Genomic DNA, 23,855 nt, shown 5'->3' on the forward strand with positions numbered 1-23,855 from the left:
CTACATCTCAGCTAGTTGAGTGTATCTATTCATTCCACCCACTGCTATGGTCTTCGTGCAATTTTCACTGGGTGAAATACTTAGTAATGGTAGAGAGCTGTACTCTTCACTCTTGCTGATTGCTGTTCATTGCAAAATATAATCAATTCCCTCATGACATTAATTTTAATGGTCACCGGCAATCTCAGTGGAGAATCCGGCATTAGCATGACACCTATATTAATCAGAGAAAGGCAAATGAAGATTTTTGTGCAATGCAGAGCAAAGCAGACCAGCCTCTTGAGGAAAATGGAGAGGTCTTTATAAGGACAGTGAATGATGAAAACAAAAGACAGAAGTGTGAAGATGGACACTGGACCATTATCCCTCAAATCAATACACCAATAGCTCATACATGGATACATCTGTCACAGCGAAAGGTAGGAATAATTGAGAATTGCCAACCAACATTTTTCCTTGTTACAGGAATGTCTGCTTTCCTCCAGTAACTTCTTGGTTTAGCCAGTTCTGTATGTCACCTCCCTCGCTATCTCTAGGAAGAGAGAGTCGTGTGCTTAACCAGGTCTTAGTTCTCAGACACCACCATACTGTCAACCACGAAAGCCATTGCCATGGTTTGGCAGAGGTATGACCAAAGCTTTTATCGGATACCTGCCATGCCATGATTTGTGGATAAATACCACAAGAAGGGACGAGAAGCAATGGGCTTAAACTGCAGCAAGGGAGGTTGAGGTTGGACATGAGGGAAAACTTCCCAACTGTCAGGGTGGTGAAACACTGGAATAAATTGCCCTGGGAGGTTGTGAAATCACTGGAGATATTTAAGAGCAGGTTGGACAAACACCTGTCAGGGATGATTGAGATAGTGCTGGGTCCTGCCGTGAGGGCAGAGGATTGGACTCGATGAGCTCGTGAGGTCCCTTCCAGTTCTAATGTTCAATGATTCTATGAAAAGCAGTCTGCTAGGTGTAGCAAGTTCATCAGGCTGCTCAAGAGTTGCTCACAACAGTAGACCCCCAACAAGGGGCTCTTAAGGTCGCAGAGGCTCCAGGGTAGGGAAAAGTAAGATTAACTAATAAGCTATCAACACCATAGTGTCATTTTCCCAAACTGCTCCATTCACAGCTCTTCCCTAGCCCCATCTGCTCCCCAGGCATCTTCCCAGGCAGATGGAATGGCCGGGATGGGTCTGGAGATGGGTGCAGCAGCAGAAAAATGGCTGGTTGTCCTCTTACAGCGTTTTCACCACTGGTTAGGACAGGCTCCTGTCCTTGCTCCCCACTCCAGAATCCCTTGGAGATCCCAGATCTCTGCCTCTATGCTGGTCATGGCAGGCTTGGAGCGGAAAGATCCATGCACCAAGTCCCACCTGGGTGGGGAAAGGGAGCTAAGCAGAGACTCTCTGAATTGTTTTGCTTCCAACTCCAAACTCAAGCGCCAAGCAGACTGGGAAAGGGGGTGCAGAGGCTTTCGAGTCATTATTCTGTTAGTCCTTGGGTAGGTCTCCTGGAAGCTCAGTGCAGAATTTCAAGGGACAATGACCAACTCCAAAGTCAGTCCATTGACACATGGCATAGGAACTCACGATCCTGATCTTGCTCGCTCAGCAGTCTGGTGGGAGTCTCTCTGCTAGAAGTTAATGTTGTAAAGCAGTGTTTCTCACCCTTTTTTAAAATAAAATACCCCTTTTTCAAAAAGAAATTGCAAATACCCGCAGTACCTACAGTTTTCAGACACACAATTTTTTTCTTTGCAACACATTTCTTGGAACAACTCAATTGTAGCCGGGCAGGTGATGAAATTTTTGGGTGTAAAAAGTACAAAAATAATAAAGTGCTGTATAACTTAAAACAAAATTCAGTTTTCTCCAAATTTCAGTTGTGTTGACTTACCCCCCAGACTTCTCTCAAGTACCCCAAAGGGTACTCGTACCACTGGCTGAGAAACATTGTTGTAAAGAGCAATGTAATTGGGGTCAGAGTGAGACAAATGGAATTTCTCACCCGAAGAAATGGTTGGCATGTAAGATTGGACTCGTTATTTTTGGAGCAACCTCAACACTCTTAGTTCCCTCCCCCTTTACTGTGGATATAAAAGTCACTGGCTAGAACAGCTGGTGAAACTAGTCCCTGTGTTGTTCAGTTCATCTTAATTAAAGTTCTTATTCAGCAACATGTTTGGGGGCACATTTTTTAAAGTTAGTGAACAACTAACAGGATTTTCAAAAGCCCCTAGGAAGCAAGAACTCAAATACAGTAACTGGTGAACGACACTAAGCTAGGGGAAGAGGGAGATATGCTGGAGTGTAAGGTTAGGGTCCAGAGTGACCTAGGTTGGATATTAGGAAAAACTATTCCATCGCTACAGGTTTTGAAGTCCCAGCCTGACCAAGCCCTGGCTGGGATGGTTGAGTTGGGATTGGTCCGGCTTTGGGCCGGGGGCTAGACTTGACTCCTGAGGTCTCTTCCAGCCCTAATGATTCTATGATTTCAACATAGGTCAGTTTTGAGCACTGACTACTTTGGAAGATCTTCCCTTAATCATTTAAACCAGCAACAGGTCAGGGCTTTCCACTTCTCCCTGTGCAAGTCCTGCCTCTGCTATTTTGTTTTTTCTATGTACCTAGATGATCCTCCTCCAGAAAGCAGAAGTGGACAATAAAACGGTCATCACTGAATTCGTCCTCTTGGGATTTGGCAAGGTCCCTGAACTGCAAACCCTTCTTTTCCTGGTGTTTCTAGTGATCTATGTTGCAACCATGGTGGGGAACATCCTCATCATCATTCTAGTGGTGGCTGACCAGCACCTCCATACCCCCATGTACTTCTTCCTGGGCAACTTGTCCTGCGTGGAGACCTGTTACAGCTCCATCCTCCTGCCCCAGATGCTGACCAGTCTCCTGACTGGGGACAGGACCATTTCTATTAGCAGATGCATTGCACAGTTTTATTGGTTTGCTCTCTTGGCTTGTACAGAGTGTTACCTCTTAGCAGCCATGTCTTATGACCGGTATTTAGCGATATGTAAACCTCTGCGTTATTCAGTGCTTATGAATGGCAGGTCCTGCCTCTGGCTCGCAGCTGGCTCATGGCTCTGGGCATTTGTGGCTAGTACCACAACGGTATGTTTGATGTCACAATTAACTTTCTGTGGCCCAGGGGAAATCGACCATTTCTTCTGTGACCTGAACCCATTGATTAAACGTGCTTGTCATGGCACCGAGCTGATCACAAGGCTGAGTTTCATACTCACCTCCATAGGTGTCCCTTTCCCATTTCTATTAACTCTGGCATCCTATGTTTGCATCATCTCCACCATCCTGAGAATCCCTTCTGCCACCGGGAAGCAAAAGGCCTTTTCCACCTGCTCCTCTCACCTCACGGTGGTGACGCTTTTCTATGGGACCATAACCATTGTCTATATTTTACCGGACACTGACACTCTGAGAGACCTCAACAAAGTCTTCTCTGTCTTCTACACTGTCCTGACTCCTCTGGCCAATCCGCTCATCTACAGCCTGAGAAACAAAGAGGTCAGACAGGCCCTGCGAAAGATCACCTGTAAACTGATGGTGCTCAAAGGAATTTAGAAGGTGTGATTGACATAGGCACGAATCCATTGGGCTGATCTAGCTCATGCCCGTTGGAGTTTTTATGGGGAACATGAAGGACATACAAAGTTTTGCAATGGCTGGATTCCCCTCAAATACCAAAGCTTCTATTTTCTCCCACCCACTCCCTCCCCCGCACACAGACACTCACTGCAAACATAACTCTGATGTGTTCTGCACTTCCCACAGTGAAATTCAACATTCCAGTTGTGCATTTCATCTGCACTTCTCTTCTGAGTTGGGAAACCACATTTTGCATAGTCCTGGCATTGAATTCCTTTGGGTGGGTTTGGCTTGTTACATTTGTTCGCTCTCTCCTTCATGTCCTGGATTCTGAAACGCTCCTTCATTTTATAGCTGTATTTTTTGCAATATATGTTGTTTTTGAAAGGAGTGGAAGTTCTAGACTTAGCTATCGATCCACCAATAATCAGTAAGTAAATGAGATAATTTTTTGTTGTTGAAACATCTCTTTATACTAACACATCATTGTGAAGTAAACATTTATAAGTACAGGCAGTCCCCAGGTTACGTACAAGATAGGGGCTGTAGGTTTGTTCTTAAGTTGAATTTGTATGTAAGTCGGAACTGGTAAATATTGTAGGGGAAACACTAGACAAACATTTCTCCAGAGCTCAGTTCTCTTCTCCCACACCTCACTTTCCTCAGTCCTTTATTCTCAAGCTGAGATGTCTGCTGAGAAAAGCTGCTCCACGTCTCCCTGGTCTGCTGGGGGGAAGCAGCTAGTGCGGGGTTGCCTCACCCCGTTTGTAAGTAGGGATCCGATGTAAGTCAGATCCATGTAACCCGGGGACTGCCTGTACATGTGGAGCAAATGCTATTCAATTCTCTATTTGAAAAAAAAAAGTTAGGATCTATTCTTCTGAAGCACATTGGGTAAAATTATCAAAATGGCTTAAAAGCACAACTCCCATTGACTTTCAGGGAAACCTAGATTTCCAAGGGCCTTGTTTGCTTTTTGAAAAGGCAGTGTAGACTCCCAGGTCGCTTAGAACCTTTGCAAATTCTACTCATTGTGTAGTGCCTTGTGCTTTAGATTCACTCAAAGTAATAAAAATATACAGGGCCTAATTCAATACATGACAGTAGAAGGAGCCACTAAGCAACAACGTCCATGGCTTAACTGGGTTCAACATCTTAGGATGAGGGTAGGGTACCAAAAAGTGATTGTTTGTGGTTCCTGAAAGTGACTAAATGTTAACAGCTCAAAGCAATATCTTTGGATTGCTATTGGTCAATAGGTGAACCACCTCGTTATGCAGCGCGGGTGAAAGGCTGTTGCTTACGTGCCTTTCTGCCTCCTACCATTGTAACATCTTTGCTGTAACAAATACCTTTCTGTGGCCACCAATGAAACAAATTCATAAAACAGAGATATTTTATTTCGGTGTGCTTCTGTTTTGAAATTCAGTGCTATGGATGGAATGTCATATGAGGCATCGGGGGAAAGGCTATGAACTGCTGAGAAATGTTTCTGTATAAATATGTACAACTGTAGTGCCTGTGAAGTTATGAGATTGTGTTGTACGGTTGTTACTAAAATATGGTGGAATTTGAGGAATCACTCCCCACAGACAACAGCAATGACCGTGTGTATGTATGTCTGTGTCTGTGTGTTGAACAACCCTTAATAGCCATTGTCTGGCAAGGGAGCCACAATTAAATGACTCACCAACACAAGGCTACAACAGGGGAATTGCTCAACTTTTCCTGAGTACTCAGTTATGCCCACCCAACATGCCTGGACTGGTGATCCCCTAGCACATAGATTAAGGGTATGAAACAAAACACAGAGGCCTCACGCTTGGCCTTTCTCCTGCTCCCACACTGAGAAGAAGACTGAAGACTCCAACAGAGGAGACTGGCCAAGATTTAATGGAGAAACCTGTACACCAAAGCAGAGCTGGCCCTACCATGAGGCGAACAGAGGCGGCCACCTCAGGTGCCAGATTGTGGGGGGCGCCACTATGACCCAGAGTGTAGAAAATTGTGTTTGCTGCTGGTGCATACATATTCTCTCTGCTCTAGATGCACAGAGATGGTGGAGTGCTGTGCTGGAGGAAGGAGGGCACAAGAGACCTTTCAAAGTTTTGGCCCAAGTGAGGGAGTTTGGGGGCGTTATTTGATCTCCCTGTCTCAGGTGCCAAAATGTTGTGGGCAGGCCCCGCACCAAAGACTGCCGTATACTAGTGGGGTGATAAAATGGCTTAATCTACTTTTTGCCCAGTCTAATAAGGTTGAGAGTTTATTAATGGAAAGGTTAAATGCCTTACTAAAGTCTAGGGCTACATCTACACTGCCCAGTCTTGCGCAAGAACATATGCAAATGAGACATGCTGAAGAATACCGCCACTCCTCATTTGCATACTTAATGAGCCACCATTTTGCGCAAGGAGGAGCAAAACCCCCCTCTTGTGCAAGAGCCGTTCTGCCACTTATTTTCAGGCAGAAGAGCTCTTGTGCAAGAGGGGGGTTTTGCACAAGAAGGAGCAGTGTAGACTGCTCCTTCTTGCGCAAAAGCCACTTGCACAAAATGGTGGCTCATTAAGTATGCAAATGAGGTGTGGCGATATTCTTCGCCATGCCTCATTTGCATATGTTCTTGCACAAGACTGGACAGTGTAAACATAGCCTAAGTGTACCACATCTACCACTTTCTCCTTATCCACAAGGCTTGCCAACCTATCAAAGAAAGCTATCAGCTTGGTTTGACATGATTTGTTCTTTACAAATCCATGCTGACTTTTATTTATAACCTTATTATCTTCCTCTAATTGCAAATGCTGTCATCCAGCAAGCCGCTAAACAAGACTTGGAGGAAACGAGAGTCCACCACATCTCTGGGGGACCTATGGGTAAGGCCGCTGGTCCTTGAAAGATCAACTAATGGGAATGGAGGCAGAAGTGGTGTGAAGACTGGCGTTTAGGGTGGCCTGTGTTTGAATTAGCTCATATCTGTCTTAATCCACCTTTACAGCCATTATTCTTTTGTTTTCCGTGTCCTGTGTCTTCCCATTTTTTGAATGGCACCTTCCAATCCAGCTAAAGGATTTTTGTACCATTTCCTAGGCAATTTCTTCCCAGGAGTATATCAAAGGCTGGGATATTCAACAGTGCCCAAAATACTTAGGTTCCTGATTCCACTGAAATTCAATTCACCCTCCTTAGTGGTTGCGGCACTAGCCTACAACTTGGGAAACCTAGCTTCAAATCCCTGCTCCACTGTGTCCTAGGTATTGGGCAGAGTGGTGCCCGGCTCTCACAATGTTGTGTGCAATCAAAAAATCAAGCAGCACAGCGATTCTGTGAACAATTTTCAATTTTTTCCATTTTTGTCCCTTGGCTTTTGACTTTGGGTGAAAATTTGTTCCAACACCCACTAGAAAGAAATTCTGTTTTTCAGGCAGCTTTAAGCCACACTTTTGTTCACTACATAATCTGGAAAATATACCATCAGTGGTACAGAGGCCAACCAGAAGGGAAGACATGGTCTGGTGACCGAAAGCCAAGGAAAACTGGCTTCTAGTCCTGGTTTTGGTACAGATTTTGGGAAGCAATGTTTGGACACTCACTTCAATCAGAACTTTCATGGGAGACTACCTGCCACCCTGGGCCCTAGACATAAGGCAGTTCTGTAGTGAATTGGTCTTGCTTTTGTTCTTAGTGGAAAAAATTCAGTAAGCCTCAGTTTTATCGTAAGGTAAAAACAGGCTGGAAAATATGTTCCCCATTTAATGTTAGCGAGGAGTCATTTTGTACCACACATTTCTCTTCAGAGCTGTTTGGAGATCCCTGTTCCTCAGGCTGTAGATAAAAGGGTTCAACGTGGCAGGCAAAAGAGTGTAGAACAAGGAGAGAAGTTTTCCATTTTCTGGGAATTCATTAGGCTGGGGCCGTAAATAAAGGAGGATTCCGGAACCGTAGAATAAAGCCACAACGATGAGGTGGGAGGAGCATGTGGAGAAGGATTTCCTTTTGCCCTCATCAGATGGCAAGATGAGGATGGTGGCAATGATCCGGATGTAGGAGAACAGAATCAGGGCAAAGGGCACCAATCCAAAGAATATGACTATGGTGTAAGTCAAAGTTTCATTTATGGAGGTGTCGGCACAGGCCAGCAACAGCAGAGGGGCTGGATCACAGAAGAAATGGTTGATTTCTTTGGAGCTACAGAAGGGTAAGGAGAATACCAAGCCAGTCTGCACCACCTGAGCCGGAATGCCAATAGTCCAGGAAATGACTGCCAGCAGGACACAAACCTTCTTGTTCATAATCATGGGATAATACAAGGGGTTGCATATTGCCACGTAGCGGTCGTACGCCATGGTGGCCAGAAAAGAAGACTCTGTGCTGCCGAAACAAAGGAAGAAGCACATTTGCACGGCACAGCCAACCAAGGTGATGTGTTTGTCCCCTGAGATGAGGCTCACCATCATTTTGGGGACAGTGACCGAGATGTAACCCATCTCTAAGGCAGATAAATTAGACAGGAAAAAGTACATGGAGGTGTGAAGGGAGGGATCCATCAGTGTTACAAGTATAATGAGGAGGTTTCCCAACACAGTGACCAGATAAATGGCTAACAGTGCCACAAAGAGTAAAATCTGCTGCTCTGGAGAGGCAGAAAATCCCAGGAGAAGAAACTCAGTCACCACTGTTTGATTCAAGTTCATTGTTTCTTCATAAGGATTCATCTAGAAGACAAACAGAGGCAGGTATTACACGGTGTGGTCTCCATCCCCGGCTATTTTGTCAACCAAGTTGGATGTCTTTCTTCAAAGGGTGGTAGCTCTAGGGTAGCCTGCTGGCGAAATTACCTTGGAAGCAGGGTTACGTTCCCGTTCATAGAGAATGTAAACAATGGTGGTTTTCATGAGGAGTGAAATCTAATGTTGAAATATTGAAGTCTTTCATGAAAGAAAATGTCTTCTGTCTCTTAAGTCAACTCATAATTGGAGCTGGCCAAAGTATTTATTTTGAATCACCATTGTTACGAATGATTCTGAATGAACAGGAAATCAAGGACTATCAAATTCCACTACTCTGGTCAATACTGTCTTAGACTCCAACGAAAGCTCTGATTTCAAAAGAGAGATACAGTAACTCTTTCTCTCAGACTGGGACTTTCAAACAAACCTAAGGGATTTTTGTTCCTAAATGTCAATGAGATGTGTATACCTCATTCTTTTATGCTGCGGGAAATTCCTGTTCTGCTGCTGATTTCAAGAAGACATTCAAGACTTAACATGTATAAGGTTGTCTACCTATGCAATCAAGATTACATGATGAACAAATCTCATTGACTCACATCATGCTTTTGTTGAGTCTAACACAGGAAAACAGTAAATATTTCACACTAAATGTACTTCCACTCCATTCCTCAGGTATTGATCTTATAATCAGATTCATCTGGAATAAGTTATCCCCACATGAACGTTCAGGTTAAGTCAGTAGGCAGCAGATTTAAAACAAACACGCGGAAGTATTTCTTCATGCAACGTACAGTCAAAACAGGGAACTCTTTACCAGAAGATGTTGTGAAGGACACAGCTATAACAGGTTACAAAAACAGGAACTAGATAAATTGAGGGGATCATCAATGGCTATTAGTCAGTATAGGTGGGCAGGGAAGGTGTACCTAGTCTCTCTTTGCAAGAAGTTGGGAATAGGTGTCACGGAATGGATTACTGGATGATTGTTTTTTTCTGTTCATTCCCTCTGGGGCATCTGGCATTGGCCACTGTGGGCAGTCCATTCAGGCTGGATGGGCCTTTGGTCTTATGTTCTTATGTTCAATGTTTTCTCCCTTTCCCCTTCATTTCAGGGGTCTTGTGAAGTTCAATTAAAAGTTCTTTGGAGCATGTGGACTTCCTTTTATTCTGGTTATCAAGTTCCTAGCTCTACAGAGTTCATTCTCAGTTGGCCTACAGGTAGTAGTGTAACAAACATGATCACTGCTGTTAACAATAATGTTACTCTGCATGGACACAAGAGAGTTCATGCATTCTCTATCTTAAGTCTCTCTCCCTTTTTAAATATTTCTTAACATTATTTGCTTTTATTTTGACTGCTGCTGCACACTGAGTGGATGTTTTCAGAGACTTATCCATAACGACTCCTCTCTTGCATGTTAATAGTGAATATAGTCCTCATCAGTTTGTATGTATAGTTGGGATTATGTTTTCTAATATGCATTACTTTGTGTTTATCAACATTAAAATTAATGTAACATTTTGTTGACCTTTCACCTAGATTTGGGAGATACGTTTGAAGCTCTTTCAAGTCCCTTTTGGACTTAACTATCTTGAAGCGCTTTGTATCATCTGCAAATTTTGCCACCTCACTGTTTATACCTCTCTCCAGATCATTTATGAATACGCTGAATCGGATTGGTCCCAGGACAGACCCATGCGGGATATCACTAGTTACCTCTCTCCATTCTGAAAACTGACCATTTATTCCTACCCTTTGTTTCCTGTCTTTTAATCAGTTATCAATCTAAGAAAGGACCTTCCCTTTTATCCCATGGTAGCTTACTTTACTTAAGAGCCTTTGGTGATCAATTCATAATGACTATCACAGTTCAGGGCTAGCTGCAGTTGTGATCTTTCTTAGCATCTCTCGGAAACCAATCTGCTACAGTGATGGGCCATTTGCCTTCACCTCTCTGGAGTGATACTACTGCTTCCAGATTTGCATCAACTTCAAAGTTTTCCCATTTGAATCTCTCCCCCCATCCCTATACCAAGCTGAAGGCTATCAGCTAATGACAGGCAAATGTCAAAGGTATTGACACCTGAATTGTCCTGATAAGCAGTGGTGAAAGGTGTAATCTGAAAATTACACCTTTCTACCTGCCCTACTTGCTGTCCACTTGTGTGAGAGTTAACCTCTTTGAAGAGTATAGCACCCAACACCAATGCAAGCAAACAAATAGATGAATGAAAATTATTCATAAAATAACACATTGTCCTCACAATGATAATAATATTATTTACCACTATAAATTTTGGCAAATATCAACAATGGAAAATTTTACCTTTATATATGAAAAGCAATGAAAAAAATTGAATTAGATTATAGATGAACAATTATAGCAACCAAACACGTTTATTTAATTTAATGATTAATGAGTAGCTAGATAACTAGATAGTCATTACATCTTAGAGAGTTTTCTTTTTTGTGTTTTTTCTCTTAATTTTTTGTATTGATAATAACCAAATATTATCATTTTCATCCTTTGACTGTAAATATCCAAAACATGGCAGCTTATATTAGGGATATTGAAATATTTTTGGCTCCTGCTATATTTTAAGACTATTTCCTAATACAGTATATTTAGCTCCATATGCCTCCTTTTTACCTTTCCCATGTTGTTGATGGTTATATATATCATGCCCACCACAATTTCTGGAACGTACACTGGAGAGCAGACCATTGTTGACCAGAACTTGTTCAACATTTTCCACCATAACAACTTCCCATCACAAATGATTACAGCCAGTCCCCTAATTACGAATGCATCAATTTACGACTGTTCGTAGTTATGACCAACTCCTATAAAGTGCATTACAAGCCAGTCCCCGAGTTACGAACGTGATCCGTGCTTATGAACAGCGCGGCCACATTTAAATAAATGGGGTCTGACTTACGAACAAATTGAGTTACGAACAAGTGTTTGATACGTAACTCGTTCGTAAGTCGGGGACTGACTGTATTCAATTAAATTAAAATATGAGACTTACCAAGATTGTTGTATTCTTGACTGAAGCGGGTCAGCAAATGAAATAAATTGGCAGCAGGTTTAAAACAAACCAAAATGAAGTATTTCGTCAAACAGCTCACAGCCAACCTGTGGAACTCCTTGCCAGAGGAGGTTGTGAAGACCAGGACTTAAACAGGATTCAAAAATGAACTAGACAAATTAATGGAGGTTAGGTCCATCAATACTTATTAGCCAGAATGGGCAGGAATGGTGTCCCTAGCCTCTGTTTGTCAGAAGCCGGGAATGGGCGACAGAGGGATCACTGTATGATTCCCTTTTCTGTTCATTCCCTTCGGGGCACCTGGCACTGGCCACTATCGGAAGACAGGATGCTGGATTGATGGACCTGTGATCTGACCCAGTGTGCCTGTTTTAAAGTTACGATGATAAAAGTCAAATTAAAGGGTTTCACATTTTAAAAATGAACCATATTGACCCGATTGAAATAAAATGTTTTCGGTAAAGTTGTGTCAATAGTTCTAACAAGAGGGGATTTTTGAATGTTACTTCCATGGCATTTTTAAAATAATGGTGTGTTTCTTCATGTTCCAGATGAATGGAACTTCTGAAAAGTCAGAATTTCCCACAGAATAGAAAGAGCAGTATGTGTCATGCTCTGCTATCTACTTTGTAACAATCCATAATCAGGTCCTGCCTTCATTTCAACTTCAAGAACAAACCCAAAAGCACTATTTCGGAGACGCTACCAAGACGCTGCTTGCTTTTTGTCCTGTTCCCCTGATTATTAGGGAGTGAGGCTCGTGTGCATGCCTCTCACTCGTGGCTGGAGAGGCGAAGGGACAGAGGAGTAATTTATGAAATCTGTGCACTTTCCCCTTGCTCCCTGATACTCAGAGAAATGGGGGGGAAAGCAAGCAGCGTACCAGTATGCACGGCTGCTGCCTCCCCCTCTCTTGCCCTCCCGAAACAGCACCATTGAAAACCATGTGAGCACAATGTGTCATTTTCTGCACGCTTATCTGGAATCAGATTAAAAACATTCCCAAGGAAGAGTGTGATCTAATATGTATGTTTACCCAGAGGTCCTGGCCCCCTTTTTGGTTATTCACAGGACAAGGAATAACAACACTAGCACTCTTGCACTCCACTGGAAACCAGATGGGAAGAGAAAGAGAGGAAGACCAAAAACAACCTGGCGCCGAATGGTAGAACAAGAATTAAAAGACCATCATCACACTTGGGGAACAATAGGCGCTTTGGCCTGTGACCGACAGAAGTGGAAGGACTTTGTTGCTGCCCTATGCGCCATTGGCGTAACGGGCAGTAAGTAAGTAAGTATTCTTGCATAGAGAGACGTCGATCAGCAATCGGTTCCCCATAGTGCTGGAGGTTTCACATACATGAAGTAAAGAGACAGCACCTGTCCCGTGGAACTCACAGGTGGGCAAGAAAAGAAAATTCCATGATCAATGGGCAAACAAAGAAAGAGGACCCCATGTCCCTCATCCTTGTTATTTGTAATCCCTACCAAATACACCAGGTCAATCACCAGCTAACGCACAGTAGCGCCATGAGGAAACATGTACAATATTCACTCTCTCCTATTCCTTTTTTCCAGTGCCAGGATGGACTCAGGTTCACACCGCCATACCATGCATCCCTCATCAGATCGCTACTCTATTAATTCCAGACCACCTTTATTCCCATTTCTCATTAGACCTTTCCTGCTTTCTCCCAGGCTGCGAGGGTGAAATTTTCAAAGCTGCCTGACAGTTTCACAGAAAATGGTACACAAATCCACCGGCTTCCTTCCCTGACATTCTGCACAGAAGAACTCTGTTCTCCTTGGTTCCAGTCTTCAGAGCAATACCAGTCTCCCAAATCCATCCAACAATACTTCCAAGAATGAACGAACGTAAGAAGGAAAGGAAGAATGGAACTAGAATGCCTATGGGTACGTCTACACTACAGCGCTAGTTCGAACTAACTTAGTTCGAATTAGTTAATTCGAACTAAGCTAGTTCGAACTAACGCATCTAGAACTAAAAACTAGTTCGAACTAGCGTTTTGCTAGTTCGAACTAGTAAGTCCACATTGAGTGGACTCTGAACAGGGCTTAAGGATGGCCGGAAGCAGTGCCGGCAGGGCATCAGAGGAGGACTTAGAGCGTGGAGATGCTGTCTCAGGCTAGCCGAGGGCTGCGCTTAAAGGGTCCCGACCCCCACCCCGGACACACAGTTCTAAGGGGTGCCCCGCTTGCAAAGAAGTTCTGGCTTGGAGTGCCCTGAGTGCCCACACTGGGCACATCACACCACTCGGCCATCAGCCCGGCTGCACTTGCCGCAGGCTGCCATCTGGGGAGAGGGGGCAATTGGGGGGCTGCAGGAGAGCTTCCACCCCCAGAAGCCTGCAGAGCCAGCCCAGTCCTCCCCATCGGGGGCTCGTACCCCATTCCTCCCTCACCTCCTTCCACTTACCCTTCCCTAGCCCCCCTTCTTATTGATGTACAAAATAAAGATAACGTTTCTTCCAACATTGACTCTGTCTTTATTGAACAAAACTGGGGGAGACTGGGAAAAGGAGGTGGGAGAGGGGAAGAGAAAGGCTGGGAGAGGGGAGGGCAACTAACATGATCAGGGGTTGGGAACAGGTCCCAGATGAAGAAAGGCTACAGAGACTGGGACTGTTCAGCTTAGAAAAGAGGAGACGGAGGGGGGACAGGATAGAGGTCTCTAAAAGCAGGGGTTGGGTGGAGAGGGTGCATTCAGAAAAGTTCTTCCTGAGTTCCCATAAAGAAGGACTAGAGGACACCAAAGGAAAGGAATGGGTAGCAGGCTTCAAACTAGTAAGAGAAAGTTGTTCTTGACAAAGCAAATAGTTAACCTGTGGAACTCCTTGCTGCAGGAGGCTGTGAAGGCTAGAACTAGAACAGAGTTTAAAGGGAAGTGAGATAAAGTGATGGAGGTTGGGTCCATGGAGTCCTATTAGCCAGAGGGTAGGAGTGGTGTCCCTGCCCAAAGTTTGTGGAAGGCTGGAGAGGGATGGCACGAGACAAATGGCTTGGTCATTGTCTTCGGTCCATCCCCTCCAGGGTCCCTAGGGTTGGCCGCTGTTGGCAGACAGGCTACTGGGCTAGATGGACCTTTGGTCTGACCCAGGACGGCCATTGTAAGCTCAGGGCTCAGTGTCGGGGGTCTCAGTGGACCCCCTTGATTTTCATGCACACCTGGTCCTGGGTGGCCAGGCTGGCAGCTCTCCTGCCCTAGACGGCCACTTTCCTGTGCCTAGTGCGGAGATCGTGGACGAGGTCCACGATGTCCGCACTAGCCCAGGAAGGTGCCCGCCTCTTGCAGTCCAGGGCAAGCTCCCGGGAGCCGCCAGCCTGGTCCCGGCAAGAGGGGGTGGGCTGGGGGGCATCGGGTGGGTGGCTCTGTGCCGTGCCAGGTGCAGGGTCTGCTAGCTGGGTGCTGGCAGGCTTGCACCTGGCACGGGCACCGTAGCCAGCCCGTGCCCCTTTAAGGGGTCCGGGGCCGGGAGGGGGGCATAGAGTTTCCCTGGTGTTGGCCAGAGTGGCCACCAGGGAAACCTGGGGAGGGCTAGCCTCCCACTAGTTCGAACTAAAGGGCTACACAGCCCTTAGTTCGAACTAGCTAGTTCGAACTAGGCGTTAGTCCTCGTAAAATGAGGTTTTCCTAGTTCGAACTAAGCGCTCCGCTAGTTCGATTCAAATTCGAACTAGCGGAGCGCTAGTGTAGCACCTATTAAAGTTAGTTCGAACTAACGTCTGTTAGTTCGAACTAACTTTGTAGTGTAGACATACCCTATGTTACTAGCCAAACAAAGCTCACTGCTCAGTCGTGTGAACCGCAACCTGTTCTATCCATCCAGAGTTTGTTATTTTCCCCACTAGCATCTTTACTTACCATTATCAACTGAGCCAATAGGACCTTAGGATCAACAGTCATGTCTTTATTCCCATTGTAAAGCACTGTGTGTCCCACATAGCTCTCAATACATGGCAGAGAGAACAATGCGAGACAGTATCATTATCAGCGCTCTAATCAACTCAAGATAGTCTCTCACCTGCCCTGAGAACAAAGAGATTTTTCGTCAGTGGCTCATCAGGCTGCTATACATATGAGATGAAGAACATGTCTAGGGATACAAAACCCTATGGGAGACCGTGTCAAAACCTTTGCTAAAGTCAAGGCATATCGCATCCACCACCTCACCCACATCCATGGAGCCAGTTACCTTGTCATTGAAGGCTGTCAGGTTGGTCAGGCATGACTTGCTCTTGGTGAATCCATGTTGGATATTCCTGATCACTTTCCTCTCTTCCACGTGCTTCAAAATGTCTTCTGCCAGGTGCCCCTAGAGGGAATGAAAAGAACAAGGAATCATTAAGTGAACCCTTCCATGTCACCCATTCCCAGCTTCTGCTGAACAGATTCTAGAGATACCATTCCTGCCTATACTGGCTAATAGCCATGGATGGACCTACTCTGCATAATTTATCTAGCACTTTGTTGAACCAACTCTAGCAAGGAGTTCCACAGGCTGACTGTGCAGGTTAACAGTGAGGGAAATGCAGGTGTTGTCGGCAAGAGTAAGTCTCAGGTCCGACACTGGGTTCTCAAAGTACAAAGGACACCACACAGGTATCTGTCAAACACAAGCAGTTTATTTCCTGACAGCTATCAGCTGTGCCCCTGAACTAGAAGGGCAACATAACAAAGAAGTGGCATATCTTACTTCCCTTTGGCTAGTCGGGGAACCTGGTCCGGCTGCGGATGAAGTGGGAGACTGTCTCAGCTTGCAAGGCGCCGGTACCCAAAGCCCATCGGTGAGGTCCAAATTGTTGTGCTTTGGTGCAGCTTTAAACACTGTCTCTCTATGTTGTTTGTGGTAGTTTGGAAATATCCAGGGGTTACTCATTGCTTGTTACAGTATGGCTCAGCTGTACTGCTTGTCCTTTGACTTTGTTTACATGATCAGTACATTTAGGTAAACAAGATTGTTATGTTCCTGCCCTTATGTACAATTCGTTCTTAGTACAATGGCGTATGTTCCTAGAGGCTTGCTTCTAGCTCATCAGTAGTAGGGAAGGAGGAGGGGGAATCGGAAAAGTGGGGGGGAGTGCAGGCTTCACCACCCCTATACTTTGCACGTACAAAGTTCTTCCGCAATTGACCACTACAGCAGGTAGAAAGGGACAGCATGTAACTCTTGGGCACCAGGGACAACACATTTAGGACACTACACTGCCACAGTTGATCGTCTGGGTTTGATTTTGTGTGTGAAGCATAGACTCGCTAGATCGAACTCAAGGGGCATCCCGGGCAGTGCTGGTGCTCCTCGCGAGGACTAAGGGAGGCTCCTGGTGAGCACTAAGTGGACGGGATTTGAGCTATGTCGATGCTTGCTATGTAAGGGTACGTCTAGACTACATGGCTCCATCAACGGAACCATGTAAACTAGTTTACCCGATATAGTCAATGAAGCAGGGATTTAAATAATCCCCGCTTCATTAAAATAAAAATGGGCACCACGCTGTGCCGACGATTAGCTGATCCGGCACAGAGTGGCAGTCTAGATGTGGATAAGTTGATGCGGGAAGCCTTTGTTGACCACTCCTTTATGCCTTGTGAAAAAGGGTTTACAGGAGCAGTCGACAAAGGCTTCCCTTGTCGACCGCGCCGTGTCTAGACTGCTGCGCTGTGCTGGAGCAGCTGATTGTCAGCACAGTGCAGCAGCCATTTTTATTTTAATGAAGCGGGGATTATTTAAATCCTCGCTTCATTGATTACGTTGGGTAAACTAGTTTACACGGCTCCGTCGACGGAACCATGGAGTCTAGACATACCCTAAGTTACAGAGCCAGAGATGTGTATCTTACTGCGACTTTCCCATGTCGTGTAGCCTCACTGTGCTTGGAACCAGGTCTGGCCACTCCAATGAGAAGAGATTGGACTGAGCCCACCAGCCAACTGAGTTCAGATCCCTCCTCAGAACCAGCATTGCCACTCAGATTCAGTGGGTCAGGAGGAGGGCGGGGGACAGAGGGGAGTGAAGACGAGAGAAGGGAGAATCCAGAAATAACATCCCAGGCCATGACGACCTTCCATGTTGGGGTGAGGAGCGTGTCTGGTGCCCACTTAGTGCTCGGGGGACTCTATGGATATCTGCGACTAGACATTCACCTGGTGTAAATGGGCATCACAGCCCTGTCTTGAACCTCTTGACCTGACCCACATTAAGTTAGTTCAGAAAGAGACAAATAGATCAATCTTTGGATGGATAGATTGATAGAGGGAGGGAGTGTATATAGATAGATAGATAGATAGATAGATAGATAGATAGATAGATAGATAGATAGATAGATAGATAGATAGATAGATAGATGTGAACACACACTCAGCCCATGTGTCAGACACACACAAAGGTTCTCTACACACACACACGAGAAATCCCGATGAACAAAGGGACAACATGATTTGCTGTAACTGCAGACCTGGGCAGGATGCCGATGGGCTTCACTGGGTGGATGGGGATCATACTCAATGATTTCTAACCTACCTTCTGTACGAAGGGCGGTTCCCTCTGCTCGCGGCAGGTGCTGGACGTGTGGAAGGGAATGGAGGGAGGGGGGTTATTTTCTTCCCTGGCTTCTGGGACCACTTTCCTTGGGAAATGTCTCATCATATTCCTCGGAGGTAGAACAGCCCTGCCTGGAAGTGCAACAAAACAACAGTCACTCGGTCAGTCGTTGCATAGGAAGTTGTACCAACGTCATCTTGTCATTAGGTGTGCTCTGTGGATGAAAATCACCACGGGATTTACTGACTGCAGTAAATTGGACAACACTTTTCTCTCAACAACACACCACACAAAGTCAGGGGCAGGGGCAGGACCCACCTCCAGGGCTCATGGCTCCAGAGCCCCGATGCTCAAACTCTGGGCGCCACCCTTGTCCCAGAGCAATGATGGGAACCCAGGAGCTCTGACTCCCAGTGACACCTGCACTAACCATTACACCCCACTGCCCTGGAAAAGCTTCTTCTGTAAGAAACCTGCAGGCTAGACGTAGCCTCAGAGAAAGGGATTTTTGATGTTGTTCCTCAATATGTCTGTAGTTCATACGTACGTCTGGCAACTCAATATGTTAACGTACCTCGTCACTGATATCGTTTTCAACATTCTGCCTTGTCGACTCCAAAACTTTCTATGGGATCTTCAGCAGCCACTTCCGCTCCACAATAACAACACCTGTTGCTAGTGCCCAGTGACAGATGTGATACAACCATTTGGGTACCTCACTCAGAGTTAGAAAGCTTCAGATGTTTGAGGCTGATTTGGGACAGGAGCTCTCTAGCTGATTCTTGCTCTTTGCTCGGCTCCACCAAGGCACCTGCTTCCAAAGTAGAAATTTACCCCTTATTTCCCATCTGAGCTGTGCACCAAAACTGCACCAGGATTCAAAGATTCAGTCAAATCTCCCAAACTTGACTGAGTTAATCAAGTGAGCTACTTTGGAGAATTCAATCTCCAGAGCAAAAATTAATGAAGTCCTGGATTTTTTGTTGTTGTTCTTGATGTTTATTTTTAGCTGCTTAAACTGAGCAGGCTTTGGAAATGTACAAGATTGACTGGACTTGGGACAAAGAGGCAGGGACATGGGACACAGGGCTGCCTACATTGACCTCGCTGTCCAAATGCCTGTCCACACCCATCAGTTAACCCCCTCCCTTCCCAAAGCAGCACAGAGGGACGTTCAATATTATCCACTCGAACAGCGTGGGCACAGATGACGACTGTGATTGGCCTCCAGGGGCTGTCCCACAATGCCCTGTGCTGACCATTCTGATCAGAGAGGTGAACTCCGCTGCCCAGGTGCAGGTGGAGAGGAAGCCCCTTCGTCCCCAAAATTTCATTTCTTGGTGGCCCCACATGACAAAGACACCTTGTTGTTCCCCACTGTTGAGTGTAAGTGCCCTGTTGAATCATAGAATACTAGGACTGGAAGGGACCTTGAGAGGTCATCAAGTCCAGTTCCCTGCTCCCATGGCAGGACCAAATCCTGTCTAGACCATCCCTGATAGACATTTATCTAACCTGCTCTTAGATATCTCCAGAGATGGCGATTCCACAACGGCCTGCATGATCCAGCCACGCTACTGTTGGTGGCAATGGCTTTTGGGGGACCTTTGGCCCCTGGGCAATTGCCCCTTTTGCTCCTTCCATCAGCAGGCCTGGCAGGGGCTTCCCTTGGAGACTGGCTGGAGGGGACAGAGGCAGATGACACTAGCCCAGGGAACGGAGCAGGAAGTAGAACAGCTGTTTGTGTTTCTCCGACAGCAAACTGAGAGGCCGCAGACGATAGTGGCCCTGGCGGTAACACCAAACCCTTTCTCGCCTCCTCCTGCAGCCCATAGAGACCTCAACATTGGTACTACCCCCCCCCCCCCACACACACACTCTTCTCTCTGTCAACACCCCACATGGCATAGGTGCCCAGTTCACTGCCAGTACGTCTCCACATGGGGGGATGTTAAAAACCCCCATCACATATTCTGTCCTGAGATAGACCTGGCTGATGTACCAGGAAGGGAATGTTCCCCCCTCCCTTTTTTTTTTGGTTGCAAATTTTGAAGATCACAACAAAATTTTCTCCGTTGATGAATGCATTTTTTTTTAAAGAGGTAAAAGGGGCCAACTATAATATTTTCAGGTAAATTAAGAAATTTAAATGTCGAGATTGTTTTTCATAACAGCTGTTTCTCTTTTCATGATCCCGGCAAGTTGAGAAGAGATCAAAGCCTTTGAAATGACAACATTTGAATAAAAATACTGAGAGCTATTGTGAGAAATATAACAAAATATCTGTCAATTTTCCTTAATCCCCCATTGTGACTCACTTTACTTTTCATTCTCTAATTTCTCTAGCTGTGAGCAAAGATGCGCCTCACTATAGTTTTTCTCCAGGCTCCCTTCACCTCTTTGTTCCTCAGTGTGTATATGATGGGGTTCAACACAGGGGCCACAATGGTGTTCATGAGGGAAATCATTTGATCTCTTTCTATGGTGGATTCAGACTTGGGCACCAGCTCGGTAAAAAGGGCCATTCCGTAGAACAAAGTCACCACCATGAGGTGGGAGGAGCAGGTGGAGAAGGCTTTACGCTTCCCCTCCGCGGACGGCAGCTTGAGGATCGTGGAGATAATGTAGACATAGGACAGGATTATCAAGAGGAAAGGGCTCATGATAAACAGCCCTGTCAAAATGAACCCTACAATCCTAATGTTTGTTGTGTCGGTGCACACCATCTTCATCACTGGTGCGATGTCGCAGAAGAAGTGGTGCATGTGGTGGGAGCCACACAAGGGCAGGCTGAAGAGCCATTTTGTATGAGCTACGGCCACTGAGATACAAATGATCCATGATGCACCCGCGAGCTGTGCACATACCCTTCCACTCATGATGGTCGTGTAGTGCAAGGGATGACAGATGGCCACGTAGCGGTCATAGGACATGGCTGCGAGGAGGCAGCATTCCGTGAAGCCCATGATGGTGTAGATGTACATCTGGGCCATACATCCCTCAAGGGAGATGGTCTTTTCCTCAACCAGAAGGTGAACCAGCAGCTGAGGGACCACACTGGTGGTGAAGATGATGTCCAGGAAGGACAGGTTGGCCAGGAAGAAATACATGGGGGTATGGAGGGTGGAGTTCAGCATTGTCAGGAGGATAACAACCAGGTTCCCCATCAAGGTGAGGAGGTAGATAACAAGGAGTAGCAGAAACAGAAGGATTTGCAGCTGGTGAAGGTAGGAAAACCCCACCAGGATGAAACTACCGGAGATGGTCTGGTTCTCGCCAGGGTTTCTCTCGGAATAGGTCATCTGCAGGGGTGACAAAGAGACTCTGGAACTGAATCTAGTAAATACCAAACATGGGGATGTGGCTCCCACAATTCCTGCTGGTTTTCTTTCTGCTGGGAGTCTTCTGGCTAAAACCTGTTGCAATTCTGTACAGAGACATGTAGCCGGGCCCAGTCACCGTCAGGTATAAGCTGCTGTCACAGTTTGGATGCCATTCGCACCACGCTAGTGTAGGTCAGCTGGAGAGATGACCCATTGGACACCAATCAGCTGATTTACAACAGATGGGGGTCAGATAAACTGATGCTAAAGGAGCTACATCTGTTCGCCTGAGCAATGGGGGCTGTGGCAGACATAACCAGCAGCCTGCCACAGTCTGGTCCTGTTTGGTGTCCTGTTTGGTGACCGGGAGGTCCCGCTACTTTGTGGGGCTATGGATGGGGTGTGTGTAAATTAACAGTTGAGGGGAGAAGTGCAGCCAGAACCTCAACAAGAGGGCTGAGCTCCCCACCCTCTATTGGTGGTAGGAGGTCCCGCCATTTGGTGTCTGGGTGGGACACGAGGGTGGGGAAGTCCAGTGTGTGAAGCACGAGCATGTACAGGTGACTCTTCGACATGGTTTGGAAGGGGACCGGCTGCAAGGCATGCAGCCAGCTGGGATGAGATGGGGGAGATGGTCGGGAAGGTACACAGGCATGGGGGCCAATTAAGAGATCGAGAGGGGCTGAGGGGTGGGTGAGGTGCACCCTCTCATAGGACCCTGTTGAGATAAACCCAAGCCCTGGGCAGCAAAGCGTCCTTCACCTCCTGAAGTACGAGCCAGGGAGTACGTAGGGTGGAGAGGCCCCTGCACTGGGTGAATGCCGGAGGATCCACCCAGTCTCCCAGGAGTCCAGGAGGTCTCCGATCTTGGTGACTTCTGCCAGCACCAACCTCTGGCGCACCGAGGGGGACTGTACACGTAGATGGGGATTGTGTAGCAGGGGCTCTGCGAGGAGGTCTGCCCCCACCGTGGCCCCCAAGGACCTGGTTGCAGAGAGCAATGCCACAGTCTGGTGGAGGGCAGATACATAGGGCACTGGATAAGTGGTTTTCTCTTCCCACAGTGATCACTACTGGAGCCTGCTGCAATAACATGAAGGCAGGAAAACACCTGGGGCTAATTAACTAGATTGCTCCCTCAGTTAAGTCACTCCACACCTACAGCCAATTGAGGTCTTCGGTGCTGCTTTAAAAAGGCTCCCCCCGGCAAAGAAGGGGGAAGACAGAGTGAGGGGCCGGAAGAAGAAAGGGAGGAAGAAGAGGAGGTTTTGTGTGAGCTGAGAGCTGGTTACCAGAGGGAGACATTTTCTGAGGGTGGGTGTTGTTTGGGGAAGTGGCCCAGGGGAAAAGCTGCCAAGTTGGAAGGAAAAACAGCCTTGATTGCTGCTACTACTTTAGGGGCTCAGGGCTGGAACCCAGAGTATTGGGTGGGACCGGGGTCCCCCCAAACCTTCCTCCACCAACACAGAGCCTGTCCCAAGAAGGGAGAGCAGGACTATCAGGGAGGTTTCTCCCCAACCTTATGGACTAGCCTGGGATGAGTGTGGCTAACTGAGCTCTATACCCTGCCTCCTTAAAGAGAAAGGGGTTGTGTATAGGACCACAGCAAGTCTCTGAGGCTAATATTATCTGCCAGTAGCACAAGCCCATTGGGGCACAGCCAGAACTTTACCACAGTGCACACAAGCATCCAGTATCGGGGTTCTAATCGTTTTCGTCTACTTGAACAGCCAAGAGGGTCTTTTCTTTTTCTCCCTCCCTGCCTTCTTCCATAAGAGCGTAAGAATGGCCATACGAGGTCAGACCTCAGGTCCATCTAGCCCAGGATCCTGTCTGCTGAAAGTGGCCAGTGCCAGATGCCCCAGACGGAGAGAACAGAAGAGGGAACCATCAAGTGATCCCTCCCCTCTCATCCTTTTCCAGCCTCTGACAAACAGAGGCTAGGGACAGCATCCCTGTCCATTCTGTCTAATAGTCTTTGATGGATCAATCCTCCATGACTGTATCTAGCTCTTTTCTTTACCCTGTTAAAGTCCTCGCCTTCACTGCATCCTCAGGCAAGGAGTTCCACAGGTTGACTGTGTGCTGTGCGAAGAAGAACTTCCTTTTGTTTGTTTTTAACCTGCTAGCTATTAATTTAATTGGGTGACCCCTAATTCTTACATTATGGGAACAAATAAGTAATTTTTCCTTATTCACACTTTCTACACCATTCATGATTTTACAGACCTCTATCATATCCCCCTTAGTCTCCTCTTTTCTAAGCTGAAAAGTCCAACCCTTTTTAACCTCTCTTCACATGGCAGCTGCTCCAAACCTCTCATCATTTTTTTGCCCTTCTTTGAACCTTTCCCAATGCCAGTATATCTTTTTTTGAGATGAGGCGACCACATCGGTACGCGGTATTCAAGATGTGGGTGTACCATGGTTTTAGAGAGAGGCAATACGATATTCTCTGTTTTAGTCTTTATCCCTTTTTTCCTAACATTCCCTTTGCTTTTTTTGACTGCTGCTGCACACAAAATGGATGTTGTCAGAGAACTATCCACAATGACTCTCTTGAGTAGATGTAGTT

The 23,855-nt window shown here is 46.3% G+C and overlaps 3 protein-coding genes across 3 annotated transcripts; 1 reads left to right on the plus strand and 2 right to left on the minus strand.

Annotated features, from left to right (window-relative positions):
* Positions 1-2,626: 2,626 nt before the first annotated feature.
* LOC102454691 (olfactory receptor OR9H1-like) lies at positions 2,627-3,589 on the plus strand. Its single transcript, XM_006115835.2, has one exon. The coding sequence runs from the start codon at positions 2,627-2,629 to the stop codon at positions 3,587-3,589; it is 963 nt and encodes a 320-aa protein (XP_006115897.2).
* A 3,779-nt stretch (positions 3,590-7,368) lies between these two features.
* LOC102454439 (olfactory receptor 10AG1-like) lies at positions 7,369-8,712 on the minus strand. Its single transcript, XM_006115834.4, has one exon. It carries the CDS (start codon positions 8,323-8,325, stop codon positions 7,369-7,371), a length of 957 nt encoding a protein of 318 aa, XP_006115896.4. The 5' UTR covers positions 8,326-8,712.
* An 11,587-nt stretch (positions 8,713-20,299) lies between these two features.
* LOC102454197 (olfactory receptor 10A4-like) lies at positions 20,300-21,259 on the minus strand. The gene has a single exon (XM_006115833.3). It carries the CDS (start codon positions 21,257-21,259, stop codon positions 20,300-20,302), a length of 960 nt encoding a protein of 319 aa, XP_006115895.3.
* Between the last annotated feature and the right edge of the window lie 2,596 nt (positions 21,260-23,855).

The sequence above is a fragment of the Pelodiscus sinensis genome, chromosome 30, assembly GCF_052426305.1.
Source record: "Pelodiscus sinensis isolate ZL-2025 chromosome 30, ASM5242630v1, whole genome shotgun sequence".
Taxonomy (NCBI): Eukaryota; Metazoa; Chordata; order Testudines; family Trionychidae; genus Pelodiscus; species Pelodiscus sinensis.